General features: G+C 44.7%; 1 protein-coding gene across 2 annotated transcripts in view; it reads left to right on the top strand.

Annotated features, from left to right (window-relative positions):
* Positions 1-240: 240 nt before the first annotated feature.
* Slc7a8 (solute carrier family 7 member 8) overlaps positions 241-16,792 on the top strand; it is a 59,573-nt gene continuing 43,021 nt past the window's right edge. The window contains exon 1 of one of the 2 annotated variants that reach the window (XM_036199186.1): positions 241-1,056. In XM_036199186.1, the coding sequence (XP_036055079.1) occupies positions 900-1,056 (157 nt within the window). In that variant the 5' untranslated portion in view covers positions 241-899. Of the gene's footprint in view, positions 1,057-9,657; positions 9,802-16,792 lie in introns of those variants that run through there. The other variant, XM_036199187.1, reaches the window with a different exon arrangement.

The raw sequence follows: 16,792 nt of genomic DNA, 5'->3' as shown, positions 1-16,792 counted from the left end.
TGCTGTGGGACCTGAGCTGCAGCCTTGAGCAGTGACTTCTCCCTGCGGCCGACCCTGCCCTCGCTTCCACTAGAGGGGAAAAAATAAATCATTTTCTCCGTGATCTTTGATGGGGGGTGGGGGTGGCACTAATATTTAAATAAAAGGGGGGAGGAGATGCGCTTGAGGATGGCTAGGAACGAGGCGGTGGGGGCGGAGCCTCGGTCCGCAAATAAACGCCGCCGCTATAAGGGAAGCACATTCGCGAGCGCAGCAACCACTCAGCCGGCGCCGAGCGATGGAGCGGTCTGCGGCGTGAGCACCGGGAGCTCAGACCGGAGAAGGGCGAGCGGGGACAGCCACAGCAGGTGGAAATCAGACCCAGAGCCAACCGAGCGAGAAGAAAGTACCTGAGCGCCGCTTCTCCTCCACCCCGGCAGCTAACGAGAACTACTTTTACCCTCCTCGTAAAAGAGAGACTGGGGGAAGGCGAAGGCGGTCTGTGTTCTTAGGAGGGCTTCAGAGAATCCCGAACAGGGCTAGCCGCCGCCCGGTACACCGAGCACAGCCATCCTGGGCTTCTGAAGATAAACCCTTTCCGGAGAATTCCAGCTGGAGTCGCTGGTACCGTTCTATTTTTGTATTTAAATATATGTGCTCTTCGCCTCCCTTCTAAAAACACGGCCGGTTTTTTGGTAGCAGGAGTGACACGTGTCGGTACAGAGTGGGAATATTTACAGCTCGCTCGCTCTCTCTCATTTGCTGTCACTTTCGGAGGGTAGGCGCGTTCCCTGTTTCTGAAACGGGCGTGTTATTTGGAAACTCTTGTTTTTCTGCCTACCTGCACATTTACACGCGCGAGCGTTTAGCAAGAGTGAGCTCTTTTTAGCTTTTGGAGATCCGAACCCTAGGGAGGAAAGATGGAAAAGGGGGCTCGACAGCGAAACAACACCGCCAAGAACCACCCGGGTGAGAGCAGATCCGACACCAGCCCGGAGGCCGAGGCTGGCTCGGGAGGGGGCGGAGTAGCCCTGAAGAAAGAGATCGGATTGGTCAGCGCCTGTGGTATCATCGTAGGTGAGTCCAGGTCCCGGACGCCCCCAGCACCACCCCATCCCCTCCGGGGGTCCCCCGTGGGACTTTAACCCCTCCATAGCCTCGAAAGCAGCTTTGCTTTGCCTGAGACCTGTGCTGTCAGCCACCTGCGCTGGTCAAGCCACTGGTCACGAGCTATGGGAAAGTGATGCCTGTCATACATCGCTTTAGCCAAGCCAGGCAGAGCCGTTCTTTCCTCAGAAGAGATCAAATAGAGTTCAGGAACCAGGTTGGCGCTGTGGCCCAAGCACTGCCTGGGAATTTGTTAGAAGTGTAACAAAATCTTTCCGGCTGGTCCCTAGGCAGTTCTGATCCAGGCGATCCTAATTCAGGCTGAGACGTGGATTTTTTAACGAGCTTTAACGCAGACACCTTCAGCAGGCTGTGGGCCCGCTTTTGGAGCATATTTAAGATTTTGTTGTCTTATGTGATGAAGCTCTGCGGCGCTTCAAAAAAAGAAAAGGGTAGTGATACTGCTGCTCTGACTCTATAGGCTGGTCCATCCCATGTAGCCAGCCTTGTGAAACAGACGCGTCAGGGCTGGTCTTCCTGTCTCATAGACGAGGGAAATATGGAAGGGAGAACCGGCTGATTTGACCATGTTCCTCTCTAAATGGAGTTTGCTGTTTCTCTGGTTGCCTCGTGGGAGGCGTCTGTGCAGCTCACAGCCACAGAAGACCCTGTGAGGTTCTTAGAGGAATTGGGAGTAACTAGAGGTGTAGGGTAGAGGAGGAATTGATGTGGGAAATATGAGTACTGGTACTGAAGCTCTTAAGGAGAGAAGCCTGGGCCATTCTGGGAGTGCCAGTTTACATCTGTCTTCCCAACGGCACTTGTACAAGGCACAGGCTTCCAGAGACAACTCCATGCCCGCACAGTACACTCTCCTCTTCGTAAGGAAGCCCTGGAGGTGAGTGCTGGGCAATGGCTGTCAGTGCCTTCCATCAAAGAGGGCACTTCAGTATGCGATCCTTGGCAGAGGGCTTCTTCCCAAGGAGAGGTACTCTCGGGCTCTCTCTGGGGTTCCTGGGCGAAGGTATAGTGTGTCTTGCTGCCCATGAACCAGTTTCTCTGGACGGCACAGTGTTCCACGAATGGCCGAGGGACATTTTGGCACCAGAGCAAGAGTGACACTGGAGAGCACCCTCGAAGTCAAATAAAATCAGTACAGTGTGTAGATAATCCTCTTCGTCTTTCCACCTCGGCTTCAGTGACCGTGTTCTCTCCGATTCCTTTCCTAAACGGATTGTCATCTAATTACTCTTAAGCATTTGCAGTTATAAAAAACAACGTTGTGAGGGAACAATTCCACAAAATAGTCTTGCTTTTTTTTTTTCTCATTGTATTTTCTTTTCCTTTCCTTTCCTTTTTCTCAATTGCCCTGAAAAAAAAAAAATTCAACCTGGTACTCAATCTGTGTAGCACATGCTAATTTAAGATCTGAAAATAGGCCTGAGCCTGTTACGTACGTTTTTCATCAGTTTGACTGATAGGATTAGCACTGCCCACCCCCCTTGGGAAGTGTCTGATTCATACACAGATGTACACACACACACACACACACACACACACACACACACACACACTCAAACTTCCAGACTCTGCTTTCTCACCCATACCCCAATATACACAGGTTTTCACTGATGGAGGGTATTTTCCTATATAATAAGGTTTGGTTTTTTTTGGGGGGGTCGGTTTATTTGTGTTTGTTTTTTAAGTATTTTCAAAGGTTGTTTTGTTTCGACAGAGTTTCTCTGTGTAACAGCTCTGGCTGTTCTGGAACTCTCTCTGTAGACCAGGCTGGCCTGGAACTCCCAATTGTTGGGATTAAAGGCGTGTGCCACCACTGCCTGCCTCTAAGTCTTTTTTTTTTTTTTTAAGTCTTTTTTTTCTAATGAGCATGCTCAGGTATAGTAAACACAGTTTCAGGGTGGATGTTCCGACCGATCTGTCTCCTCATGGAGACAGCACAGTGAGGAGAATGGCAAATCTGGCCCAAACACTCCAGGGGGTTTTAGGGAAATCAGGATATTTTTCCGGAATCTTAGAATCATTTCACCCTTCACTCAAGATAAGCTGAGAAAGAGCTTTGTTCTTAAGGGTGACACGGGACAAAATCTTTTCTACATTACCCAAGTGAGGAGAAGGTGGCCTGTCTTCTTCTGGATGGGTTTCCAAATGGGCGAGAACAACTCAGCTGTTTTCAAGGCCAAGTGTAAATATCAGAGATCATATTTTCCATTCCATGTCATCCAGTGCTCAATATGAACACTGGTGGAAGAAAGATAAAGAAATTTGAAAAGACACAGAAGGTCGAGGGAGATGGCTCAGTGGTTAAGAGCACCTGTTGCTCTTCCAAGAGGACCCAAGTTCAGTTCCCAGCACCCCCACGATGGCTTACAACCATCTGTAACTCCAGTTCCAGGACATCTGACACCTCTTTCTGACTCCCTTTGGCATCATGAAAGCAAGCAAAACTTATACACAGAAAACAGGTGTTTTTGTTTTGTTTTGTTTTTGAGAATACATTCTGCTTTGCAGAGGACTCAAGTTTTGTTCCCTGCACCCACCTTGGGCATCTCACAAACACCTGAAACCCTAGTTCTAAGGGATCCAGCATTGTCTTCTAGCATGCAAGGACACCAGGCATGCATGTAGTACATATACGTTTATGCATGCAGTTATCCACATAAAACAAAAATACATCTTTTTAATGTATTATTTAATTTGTGTATATAGATGTTTTGTTTGCATGTATGTCTATGTATCACACATGTGTGGAGGCCAGAAGAGGGGATTGGAAGCCCTGGGGACTGGAGTTATTGATAGTTGTGAGCCACCATGTGATACTAAGAATTGAACCCAGGTCCTCTGGAAAAGCAACCAATGTTCTTTACCCCTAAGCTATCTCTCTAGTCTCAAAATAAATTTCTTAAAAAAGGAAACAAGTAATAACCAGGCATATGGAGCCATACAACTTTAACCCCAGCACTCGGGAGGCAGAGGCAGGCAGATATCTGTGAGTTTGAGGCCAGCCTGGTTCAGTCAGGAACAGCCAGAGCAAGTTCCAGGACAGCTAGGGCTACACAGAGAAACCCTGTCTTGAAAAAATAAAACAAAACAAAAAAAAGAAAGAAAGAAAGAAAGAAAGAAAGGAAGGAAGGAAGGAAGAAAGAAAGAAAGAAAAAAAGAAAGAAAAGAAAAGAAAAAACAAGAAACTTCCTAAGTGAATCAGATTTTGTGTGGGAATGTAGCGCTTGCCCTGAATCTATCTGTTTCATGTCCTGCTGGTTTAAAGGAATAAGTTAAAATATGTTTCATACAAGCTCATAAAATTTTATCCCTAGTCATCACGGCAGTTATGACTAGAAGTAACAAATGGCAGTTATGATGGGATGTAAGAGGAAGCAATAGAGATGCATGCTCTCAAGTTATTTATGGTCAAATCATGGTGATGAGATCCACATCCATTAAACAGGGGACGTGGACAGTTCACAGTGTGGTGTAGTTTAGGTGCAGCAGCTGGAGACAGGTGAGTGGTGGGCGGCACAAGAGGAGAGAGGATCTCGGCAGCAGCCCATTTAAGAAGCCTCTTGGGGGATACAGGGGAAGATGGAGAAGTGAAGGCCATCCTTGTAGATTTGGTAATTAAAGGAATTTGGACACAGATGTTGTTTTCTTGAGCAAAAATTTCGACTTAGAGGTGCAGCTTAGCTGTAGACCATATGCTTGGTGTGTTTTCCCAGACTCAGGAGTCAGTTGGAAGGAAGAAGGACAGAAAGGAGGGAGGTGTTTTGTGTAATGGCTTAGCTTGTGACCCCATCCCTTGGGAAGCTGAGGAAGGATTGTTGAGAGTTTGGGGCTCAGAGGGGAGGGCAGGAGAGAAGTCCTACGCATCTCCTCAGTGCAGCGGAGTGCCTACTAAGGAACAAACACTGCAATGACTTGAAATTGACTCCGGAAGGTAGCTGAAAGGAAACACTTCCCGCTGTCTCAGTGGTGCATATTTGCCCAGCATGCACAAGGCCCTCAGTTCACTCCCCAGTCCCCCAACCTAAAAGCATTTTTCTAAACTAGGCATGGTAGCATATGACAGTAATTTCAGCACTCCAGAGGCCAGGGGAAAAGGATCTTGAGTTCAAGGGTAGTCTAGCTATACGTCAAGATTCTACATCAAAAAAAAAAAAAAAAAAAAAAGTGAAGCCAGGCAGTGGTGGCACATGTCTTTAATCCCAGCACTTAGGAGGCAAAGCTAGGCAGATCTCTGTGAGTTTGAGGCCAGCCTAGTCTACAGAGTGAGAACCAGAAAAGGCACTAAAACTACACAGAGAAACCCTGTCTCGAAAAACAAAACAAACAAACCAACAAGCAAACAAACAAAAAAGTGAACAATAGGCATTTACCTAAAAGACTGCTAGGAGCCTAGCTTGGAAAATTGTTAAGCTAGAATTAATTTCATCAATCTGGGTAATTGTTAATTTTCAGTGTTTCCTGTTGTTGCCAGTGGTGATGGTCCTAGGGATGGAACCTAGGGGCTCATTAATGGCAAGAGATCTAACCACGTATCACCATGGCCCTAACTGCCAGGCTGTTGCCTTCAGGTATATGACTGGTCAGGGGTCCCTCTTTGTGGCAGATACACTGTGAATGTAAACCCCTCCTAAACCCAAAAATATGTGAGAACAGAAAAACTCATTTACTTATGATACCAAAGTTCCGATTGATAGCCATTATTAAGTACATATTCTATGCCAGGCATTTATTATCTACTTGTCCCTCATAATAACCTCCATGTGCCCAGCACACAGTGTCTTTTCTTACAGATAAGGAAAGGAAGGCTTAAAGGGATAAGCAATTTGCTAAAGGTCATACAACAAAAAAATTTGGAGACAAGATTCTAGCCTCAAACTCTTAAGCATTATTATCTATTCTTTCTATTTCCTCATTACATTTTGTATGTGTGTGTCTACTCCTCATGTGTGTGCAGGTTGGGAATGACTTGGGGAAGGAATTTCCTAATTCTAGGAGTCCTGGAGATTAAACTCAAGTCATCAGACTTGGTGATAAGCACGATCCCCCCACAGAGCCATCTCGCCAGCCCTTTTTCTATTATTATACATTAAATGGGCATTTTCCTTGAAAATTTCAGCACTAGTCCTTATTTTTGTAGAGAAAGCTTATTTGTGTTTGGTGTGTGTGTTTGGTGGTAATGGAAATGTTTATTTTAATTAGTTGGGGTGTGTGTGTGTGTGTGTGTGTGTGTGTGTGTGTGTGTGTGTGTATCTGTGTGTAGGCATGGGCATGTAAGTGCCCGTGCCTACAGAGCCAGAAGAGGGTACCAGACCCCTTGGAGCAGGAGTTACAGGCAGTTGTGAGCTACCCAACACGGATGCTCGGAACAGAATTCTGGTCCTTTGAAAGAGCAATGTGCACCCTTAAACCACTAAGCCATCACTCCAGCCTCTACTTTGTTTGAGGGTACAAAGTTCTGCTATGTATGCCTAGCTGACTTAAAACCAACTAGGTAACCCAGGATAGCCTCAAACTTTAAACATGTGCCACCATGCCAATAATTTTTTTGAGACAGGGTCTCTCTAACTCAGGATGGCCTTGTAACTCTCTATATAGCCCAGGCTAGCCTCAGACTAGTGGCAATCATATTACTTCAGCCTCCCAAGTGCTGAGACTACAGTTGCAAAGCACACATCTGGCTTTTATTAGTTTGTTTGCTTGTTTTTGAAGTAGGATATATAGTGCAGATTGGCCTAGAGTTCAACTTTCTTTCTCAGACTGCTAAAGGTTGGAATTAAAGTTACGTGCCACCATACCCAGCTAAAACAAAACAGTATTTATTGAGCTCTTACTAAATGCCATAAGGTCTTTGCAGATATATTTTATTTAATCCTGTCAACAATCTTGTGGAAGTATATGTTATAGCTACTTTAAATATGGGAAAATAGTGTCAAGGAGGTAATTTGCTGAGGGCTGCACCCCTGGTAACTGAATGGTCTGAGTCCAGAGCCATTTAATAATCCAGAGCGAGGGGAGGACAGTTGGCAAATGTCAGGTAGGAGTGGAGTGGGTCGTGGAGGGGACTGCATGGGGAGTGGAAACCATGAGTGTGTGACACTGGAAACCTTTTCAAAAGAGGGATATCTGAGCCAACTGTGCCTACTCATACCTGCCATTTCAGTACTCAGAAGGCTGAGGCAGGAGGATACCAAATTCAAGGCCAGCCTGAACTACAATGGTGAAACTGGGGGCAGAGGAGACAGAGGGAGAGCAAGAAAGAGAGTATGTGTGTGGTGTGTGAGAGTGTGTGTATGAGAGAGAGAGAGTTGTGTGTGTGTGTGTGTGTGTGTGTGTGTGTGTGTGTGTGTGTGAGAGAGAGAGAGAGAGAGAGAGAGAGAGAGAGAGAGAGAGAGATATCTAGTGGCCTACACCACTTTAGAAGAGTTTACATTTTAGCCTCTAACATCACAGATTAGTGTCTGATCCCAGAACCATTTGTTGAATGTTGACTAGAGGGAAGGAGTTTGAAAATGTGTTTCTTAAGTTTATGTTCCACATTTAAAAAAAAAAAAAAAAAAGCCATGGGAGTATTAGGATTTGGTTCATTCAGGATGAAAATATGTTAAAACTGTCATTGTTCTCAAAGAGAATCTGGGACAGAAGCCAGTTCAAAAATATTTCAAAACAAACACATCTTGGTGAGTAGGAAAAGGTATAGCCAACAGTCTAATAATAAGGAGCGTCTATCCAGTGAATGCGTATTGCTCACCACATAGAGTGCCTGGTAAGAGCTTCCAAGCACCTCGCACAATTGGCACCAGTAGAGAAATAAAAGTTATGTAGGTAAGTGACCAGCTGATAGCAGAGATCGATTCCCATGCGAGTCCTTGAGCACGCAGACATGCTCCCAGCTGGAGTACACGATGGCTGGGACCAGGCATCCTGTTGCATGTTTCCTGCCTCCAGAAACTAGAGAGCTCAAGGGCAATTTGTTTGAACTTGCAGCTACCTGGCTCAAATATGTTCCCTCTAAGGGCTATGTTATGCAGGATGAGTAACTAGCAGGAAATACAATCTAGGAAAGAAAAATTAGTACCCAATAAAGATTTTTTTTTTTTGTTTTTTTTTGTTTTTCAGGACAGGGTTTCTCTGAGTAGCTTTGGAGCCTTTCCTGGAACTTACTCTGTAGACCAGGCTGGCCTCGATCTCACAGAGATCCGCCGCCTGCCTCTGCCTCCCCGAGTGCTGGGATTACAGGTGTGTGCCACCACCCGGCTCAGTAAAGATTTTTTTTTTCCAGAGCTTGCTAGGCAAGTGCTGTACCACTGAGCTAAATCCCCAACCCCTCGGTAAAGATTTTTAAAAGTGTTAGGCCAGGATTGATTTTGCATGCCTGGAATCCCAGCACCTGGGAGGTAGAAGCAGGAGGCTTGTTACCCTTCAAAGCCAGCCCGGTTCACGTCTGTAGTAAATTTCAGAGCACTCAGGACTATTGAGCCAGACCCCATCTCAAAACAGAAACAAAACACAAAACAAACAAACAACATGCTAAGTAGCAGGCCTAAGAGTCCATCTCATGTCAGCATTGGTGACGAGGCAGAAACAAAACACTAAACAAAGCAAATGGCTGCTTCGAGGAGGAGGCACCGCACACAGACCCTCCCTTGAGGCGGTTTACTGAAGTGGAGTAGAGGAGTGGGCTTCAGGACTGGGCCCTCTCGAGTTGCCAGGCTACCAAGGTTTCCTGCTTTCCTTGGAGATTTAAACCAGCAGTCTGTTCCCAAACCTACCACCACCACCCCCTCCACACGCACACATTAAAAAAAAAAAAAAAAAAAAAAAAAAAAAAAAACATTAGGAATTTCTGTTGTTATTCTTCATGTTTTCTTGTTGTTACTGTGGGATGATGGGCAAGATCTCAAAATGCAGCCAGGAGCAAGCTGTTCCAGGAACAGATTCTGATCTACAGAAAACAAGGACCACTCGGGAGGAACTGCTCTCTTCTGATCGCTCCCCCCCCCCCCCCCCCCTTACCCCTCCACCCCCGCCCAATTCTAGGGCTTGAACCCAGGACCGACTTCTCCCTAGACAAGTGCTCTCCCACTGAACTGTATCCACTGGCTGGCTTCCTTCTCTAATTTCTAATTCCCTGCTGAGCATTTGGAGCAAGAAGAGCTGTATCTTACTGGCCAACATGCCAACAGAGAACTGTCTTCACCACGCCCATCTCCCTGGACACCTGGGAACCGCAACATGCAGGCTGTAGCCCAGGGCTGCCAGGTGTAGATGGGGGCTGCTCAGGGTTTGAACAGCGACTGAATATATTAGGCATGGTGCTGAGCACACGTGAACTTCATTTCTAAGAAGCAAAATAAAACAATCTCACAAGTCTATTCTGAGCTGGGCTATTTATAGAACAGATGAAGTTGGAGTTGAAAGGCTTTATCGATCACCCCATCCCTCATCCTTTGTCATGCTCACTGGTTTTCCCATTGGCTTGCTTTAAATATCCTCAGCATCGGCAGTGACGTCACAGCTGGGGGAGAAGGCTTCAGAGTGTGCCTGAAGCTGTATCAGATCTCAAGCAGAGCTGCACATTGTTAAAGCCGGTGCTGCAGTTACAATGTGTGGTCCTCATCTGTGTGTCCGGGAAGGTGTTCGCTTGCACCTGGATGGAAGGCATACAAACGCTCCGGTCGCTTCTTTGGAGTACAGGTCTGGGGGTATGGTTAGCAAGAAATAATTCAGGAACTTTAGGCCGCTTTAAGGAGGCATTCGGGAGCCAGGCGTGGGTGGCACATACCTGTAATCCTAGCGCTTGGGAGGCTGAGCCGCAAGAATAAGGCCAGCCTGGACTAATAGAGCAGGACCCTGTCTCAAAATTAAATTTTTTTTTTTTTTTTTAAGCTGAGGATCAAACCCAGGGCCTTGCGCTTGCTAGGCAAGTGCTCTACCACTGAGCTAAATCCCCAACCTCAAAATTAAAATATTTTAAAGACAGTTTTAAAAGTCTTTGAGCCCAGGCTCTGGAAATAGAAAGCTTAAACCAAAAAACGTCCATGATTCAGAAGAGTGTGTTGAAGAGATCAAAGAACGTTAGAGATCCGTCGGAAAAGGACGGGCTTTTAGACATAGTCTTGAGTTTGCAAAATGCTTCTGTATGCATGATGTGTGGGCGTGGTGTGGGGTGTGTGTGTGTGTGTGTGTGTGTGTGTGTGTGTGTGTGTGTATGTGTGTGTGTGACTGTGTGAGCACAAGTGCATTCAGGAGTGTGACTGTGGGCATGTGCATGCCACAGTACATGTGTGGAGGTCAGAGGACAGTCTTGGGTGCTAATCTGCTCTTCACCTTTTTCAATGGTGTCTCTCTTGTTCGCCATCTCATATACCAGGCTCACTGGCTCCTCGAACTTCTGGGGAGTTTCTTGTCTCCACCTTCCACTGCAGCACTAAGATTACAGACTAGCTTTACATAGGTTCTGGGGACTTGAACCCAGGCCTTTATGTTTTTGTGGCTAGTATTTTCCCCACGAAGCCATCTCTTCCACCTCCTATGCACCATCTTTGTAACCTTTTTATATACCTAAGTGGTGGGGACCATGAAACAGGGCCTCAGCTATTCCAAGCTGTGCCTCAAATATACTGCTTAATTCTGACTCTCCTGCCTCTGCGTCCCCAAGGTTGGAATTATAGGTGGGTACTCCCATGCCTGGTTTATGTGGTACTGAAGACCAAACTTAAAAATGTACAAGCACTCTACCAACAGAGCTACATCCTCAGCCCCCTTTTTTAAATATGCTACTTGTTTATTTAGCTGTAAAGTGGAAGTTCCTTTCTTTTGTTTTGTTATTGTGCCTAGGCTACCTTGAACTTACTAAGTAGCCAAAGCTGGCCTTGAACTCCTGATCTTCCTGCCTCTACCTCCCAAACGCTGGGTTTACATGTGTGCGCCACCAAGCCTGGCTTAGCAGAGGTTCCTTGCAGGCAGAGTACTAAAACAGACCTTCACTCTGGTCTGTGTTCAGTGAAAGTTTTTCTTCTCCCTTTGGGATCATCTCCTACCACTCCACTTCAATTCTCACTCCCACATAGCCCGTTTACTAACGCGAGTTCCAAAACGTGCCTTTCATTAGTCTGGGCCAGCTCGGCTCAGGCTCCAACTGCTTAGCATCCAGCCTTTCTGGGTTTTTGTTGTTTTGTTTTGTTTTGTTTTTATGGGTTTGAATGGCTTCCACAGAGGTGTGGGGATCATTCTCTTTTCTTCATGCACCTTTTCTTTTGCTTTGCTTTTTCTTTTTCAAAGCAGTCTTTTTAAAAAAAATGTGTGTGTGTTGCCTACAGGTGGGTGCTGAGACTTGAACCTGGGTCTTTTGCAAGAACAAGTACTCTTAACTACTGAACCATCTCTCCAGTCCCATGCTTTTGGATTTTTGTTTGTTTTGAGTCTCGTTCTCTTTTTTTTGGGGGGGGGCGGGGTTCAAGACAGGGTTTCTCTGTGTAGTTTTGGTGTCTGTCCTGGATCTCGGTCTGTAGACCAGGCTGGCCTCGAACTCACAGAGATCTGTCTGGCTCTGCCTCCTGAGTGCTGGGATTAAAGGCGTGCACCACCACCGCCCAGGGAGTCTTGTTCTTCTTAAACCATGAAAGCTGGCCTGGAACTTGAGATCCTTCTGCCTCAGCTTTTCCTGGGTAGCCAGCCACCCATTCTAATGTATCATCATAATCACACAGACACAGCTTCTGTTCAGCCTGATGTGGTCAGCTCTATTTTTACCTGAATGTAAAATTTAGTCCTTTTTGTTTTGAGATAGGGTTTTACTATGTAGCCTTGGCTGGCCTGGAACTCACTGTGTGGATGAGGCTGGCCTCGAACTCATGGAGATCTGCCTGCCTTTGCCTCTCTAGAGCTGGAATTATAGGCCACCACACTTGGCTTCTTCATTCAATTCTCCCCCCTCTCTCCCAGGGGTGAGACAGGGTTTCTCTGTGTAGCTCTGGCTGTCCTAGAACTCACTTTGTAAACCAGGCTAGTCTTTAACTGAGAGATCCACCTGCCTCTGCCTCCTGGGTGCTGGGATTAAAGCATGTGACACTACATCCAGGCTTTGTTCAGTTCTTGAGAGCAGAAATTGAATCGCACTTTCACGGTCCCCCAGGTTTAGCATGTCATATGTTCTTGGAGTATTTACTAACTATTAGCAGTCAGTAAAAAAAAAAAAGAAAAGAAAATCAATGGGAGATTGAGAACTCTGTGGTAGAGCCTTGCCCGACATGCATAAAGCCATAGACTTGACCTCTACCACTGGGGAGAAATTATTTGATACTGCTGAGCTGTAGGTGGTTAAGATAGCAGAGCATGGTGTCACACACCTCTAATACCTTAAGCACTTAAGAAGTGGAGTCAGGCCAGGCGTGGTGGCACACACATTTGATCCCAATACTTAGAAGGCAGAGGCAGGTGCACCTCTGTGTGTGTGAGGCCAGCCTAGTCTACTGAGTGATCCAGGACAGCTAGGGCTATTTATTGAGACCCTGACTCAAAGCAAACAACCAAAAACCAATAACAAACAAAAAAGAAGTAGATACAAGAGAATGGGAACTTATGTCCTTGGCCACAAATTGAGTTCAAGGCTTGGCTTACATAAGACTCTGTTTAAAAAAAAAATAGTTAAGATAAGGCTGGCAAAATACTCCAGTGGGTAAAGGTACCTGCCTCGAAGTCTGACAACCCAAGTTCAGTCCCCAAACTCACATGTTGGAAGGGGAGAAGCACCCCCTGAAAGTTGTCCTCTGACCTCTACATGTATACCACAGCAAATGCACAGCTATATACATACACACAGAGGAAAGGTAGATAAATACATGCAATTTAAAATATTTAAATTGCTAAGGTAATAAATTCTTTTTTTTTTAAGTTTGAAGAAAGATGAGAGTTTTTCAACCAGATCTTTCTTCGTTATGGGAGAGTCTCTGGTCATTGTGGGATCCTTAGCAGCACTGTCAGCCATTATACCCTCAGTGTCAGGAGTGCCTTTACTCCAGTAGGGAGACTAGAGGTGATTCCACACATTACCAGCTGTCCCTGGAGGCAGGAGCAAAATTTTCCCTGGTGGAAACCCACCAAGGAAGGCAGAGATGCTGGAGGTGGTGCATGGGTCCCTGACAGGAACTGGTGAGAGCTAGGTTCTGTAGCCCCTGGGGCCACACTGCTTGTCTTTCAGTAACTGGTGGGTGGTGATCCGCTCCATCCATTAAAAGACCATGTATGAACAAGTACTTCCCAATTACCTTTCAAAGCAAGCATGTAGAGAGTGGGCGATCAATAAATACCACTTAAGATGCAATTACCTGCTGCCCGCCCCCCTGCAGCATCTAAAAATTATACCTGGACAAGCAGACAAATGAATCAGAGGATTCTTCAGGGTCTTGGCTGTACAGTGCTGTTTGGTAGCCAAGCCTCCAAAGCCAGGCTACTGCATTCATCTCTGGCTGGACTCTGTCTCTACTGCTAAAACACTAGTCATTATTTTCTTTCAGCATTTCACAGATTAGAGAGTATTTTACATAGTTGTAAGCTGCTTTGATCCCCTCAGCAGAGTCAATGGGGCAAGAGCCATTACTCCCAGTGTGAACACAAAGGAAATGAAAAGCTAGAGTCTCGTGGCCTCTGAGTGGTGAGCGCTGTGGCTCCTTTAAACTTGAATCTAGTGTCCATTGTAGTAAGGAATCCAGACCAGCAGAGTCATAGAGAGCATCTGCATCTCTAGTCTTCAGGATGCAACTGACCAGGGCATGTGTTGGGGGTCTTGGCCTGCTCCCACCCCCATAGAAGCTGTCTACAGTCCTGATGGGAAGGTGTGTACAGAGCTCACAGTATGTGAGAGAGGATCAAAGCCTGAGCCTGCTTCCACACCATCCCCCAGGTCCTAAAGCGCTGATGTTCTCCTCCTCACCCATTGGAGAAGTACAAATCACATTCACTTCAGCTTTCTCTGTAATCGTGGCAATGGCCTCTGCCTCTAACACCCTGCAGGAAGCTGTGGCTAGACTTGAAGACTAGCATGAGTAAGGTCTTTGGATCTAAGTCTACTGGGCATCACACGTCTGTAATTTTTCTCCTTAGGAAATTCTTTGAGGGCTACAGCATTCTAGTGTGAACAAGCCTGGGTGTGAGTAATGCCATAATGGAGGTCACATGAGTGTTGGCACACAGGAGGGGAAGTTAGTGATTATTCCCAGCAAATGTGGATATTCTCAGTTCTGGCAGATTTCCGATGAAGACTTGCCCACTGATGCAACTTGGCATCTTTTTTAATGAAATGGTTGCATGGCTTTTCTTTGACAGAACAAGTCAAGCTAAGCCTCATTGTCCAGGCATCCTAAACTCCAGCTTTCACTGAAGATCTGGTGATGACTGCTGTGTTAACCAGCGTGGGTGGGAGCAGGATTAAGGCCCTGACCTCAGGCATCTTGGCACAATGTCCAGTCTATTTGTATTTGGCAAATTCAGAGAAAGTACTGTATTATCTATCCTATCTTAGTGAGTCCAGAGTCTTATACCTAAACCACTTTCTATCATAACTTGTATTACCATCCTAAAAAGTATCTTTTTAGACCTTAAAACATCTTTTTAGATAAACAACTTATGCTTTTATGTTCCTCAACCTTATAAACTTTACATCTCTTATGTAAATTTATTTTCTGAATTTGGTAACAAGGAAAACTATAACTATAACTACCTGGTCTTCAACCCCATCAAAGACCCAAGAAGGATATAATAGTACCTGAGGAAACCAGAAGTACAGAACAAGCAACTTCCAAGGTTCGTCTGCAACATTGGGGCATCCATCTTCAGCCTACAGGCCTAGAATCTGACTTTTCTGTGAAGAAGGACATTTTAAAAGGACTGTCCCTCCTTGTCTTGGCAAAGTTTGGCACTTGCCTTCTTTTGTATCCTGCTTGTCCAATTTGGACAGCATACTGTCAGCAGTTGAGGCAAGGGTAGTTTCTTGCCCAAATGGCTAACTCTGCCACAATAAAAGCAAACTCCATATGGAGGTTCTTCAATGCCCATCATTCTTTTTTGAAGTGGATTGGTGCTGTGAGGAGCAGACGTGTCTTACTGCCAAGACAAGCCCTATGTTATCAAAACATCCTAATGGCAATATTCTGTAGGCCTCTGAAGAGTTTGAAGACCATCTGTCTATTTAAAATACATCTCTATTTGACCTTGAAAAAATATTTAACATGGCTATAAGTTTGATTGTTATAGATGACTATTAATCTTTATTATCATAAATAACTTTCAAGGACTAAAACTTTACATTGTATTTTTAAATGAGCCGTATAGGTACAATATCTTAAAGAAGAGTAGAAATATATATATATATATATATATATATATATATATATATATACAGTAAAACAAAAATAATCTTAAATTTGTATCAATATACAAAAATCCATACCAATGTAAAATATTTGAGACTAGTGGTTGTTCAAAAGTAGCCTCAGCAATTCACCCTTTTGTCCCATCATTTCTGTACTATATCCTCCCTTTTTCCCTTCAGAAAGAGATCCCTGAATCTAACCTCCTTTGTTTCGCTTTTTTCTTGACCATGACCAATAACAACTTGTAACCAACCCCCCTAAATGATGACAAGCATCCATAAGCCATTGAATGACCAAAAACCATCAACCCCACCTCTTGGGAATGTGAGCATTGTGGTCTCTAGACTGCTCCCTGTTATCTGGGGGTGATGGCATGTTTAGGGGATCCTGAGAAAATTGAGATAATGGTCACATCCTCAGAGAGCTAACTGTATTATTTTTTGTTTAGTCTCTTTGTGATGGGAAAGTGTAGAGCTTATCTGAAGTCTTGGCTGGAGTAGTCTCAGTAGCTGGACCATCTCAGCTAGCAGCTTTGAAGTTGTTCTGGATACAAAATTTTGAGGAAACAATAACAGAGGCATTTTGAGGCTGGATCACCTGGGCTACTTTGTCTTTATTGGTATCTAGTTCTTTTTTCTGAATACACAAGCTTTTAAAGGATGTGTGTGTGTGTGTGTGTGTGTGTGTGTGTGTATTAACACAAATATGGAATGTGTGGTGTATATAAGTCAGCTAAAGATGATTTTTTGTTTTATGTTTGAGCAGGTAAAAGGCATCTGTCAACTTTGTAAGTTCACTTGGACTGTATAACCAAACCTTTATCCATGCCATATGAAAGTATGGTATGTAATAATAAGTGATGAGGACTCTGTAGCCAACAAGATTTATCATGTCTCATTTGGTCTAAGAACTGTTCCCATACAGAGGGATCAGTATATATGTCACCTGTCTTGTAGCTTTTTTATTTGGTTGGGTTTTTGTTTGTTTGTTTGTTTCCCTTTATTTCTATAGCCAAGATTTTCAGGAGGTCTTTCCCAGTCAAATCTGATCTTTATTAATTTTGAAGAGAACCACAACTTTTTGTTTCCTGTGGAAACAAAGGCATAATCTCTCCCCCAATATAACATATTTTCTGACTTCCATTTTGAAGTTAAGACATTCTTAAAATATATAGGTTGGTTTAATTTAGCAGTTTCTATAATCCAATGTCTCTCAGCAGCTTTTTTTTTATATTATCATTTAAAAAATTCAAAATGAACAAAATGCCATACAAGGATCCAGACACCCTGTGCATTTCCCATCTTTACATGGTTTAT

The sequence above is a fragment of the Onychomys torridus genome, chromosome 9, assembly GCF_903995425.1.
Source record: "Onychomys torridus chromosome 9, mOncTor1.1, whole genome shotgun sequence".
In the NCBI taxonomy this organism is placed as follows: domain Eukaryota; kingdom Metazoa; phylum Chordata; class Mammalia; order Rodentia; family Cricetidae; genus Onychomys; species Onychomys torridus.
The sequence above is the reverse complement of the archived record's forward strand: the minus strand, read 5'-3'. Positions and strand labels throughout refer to the sequence as shown.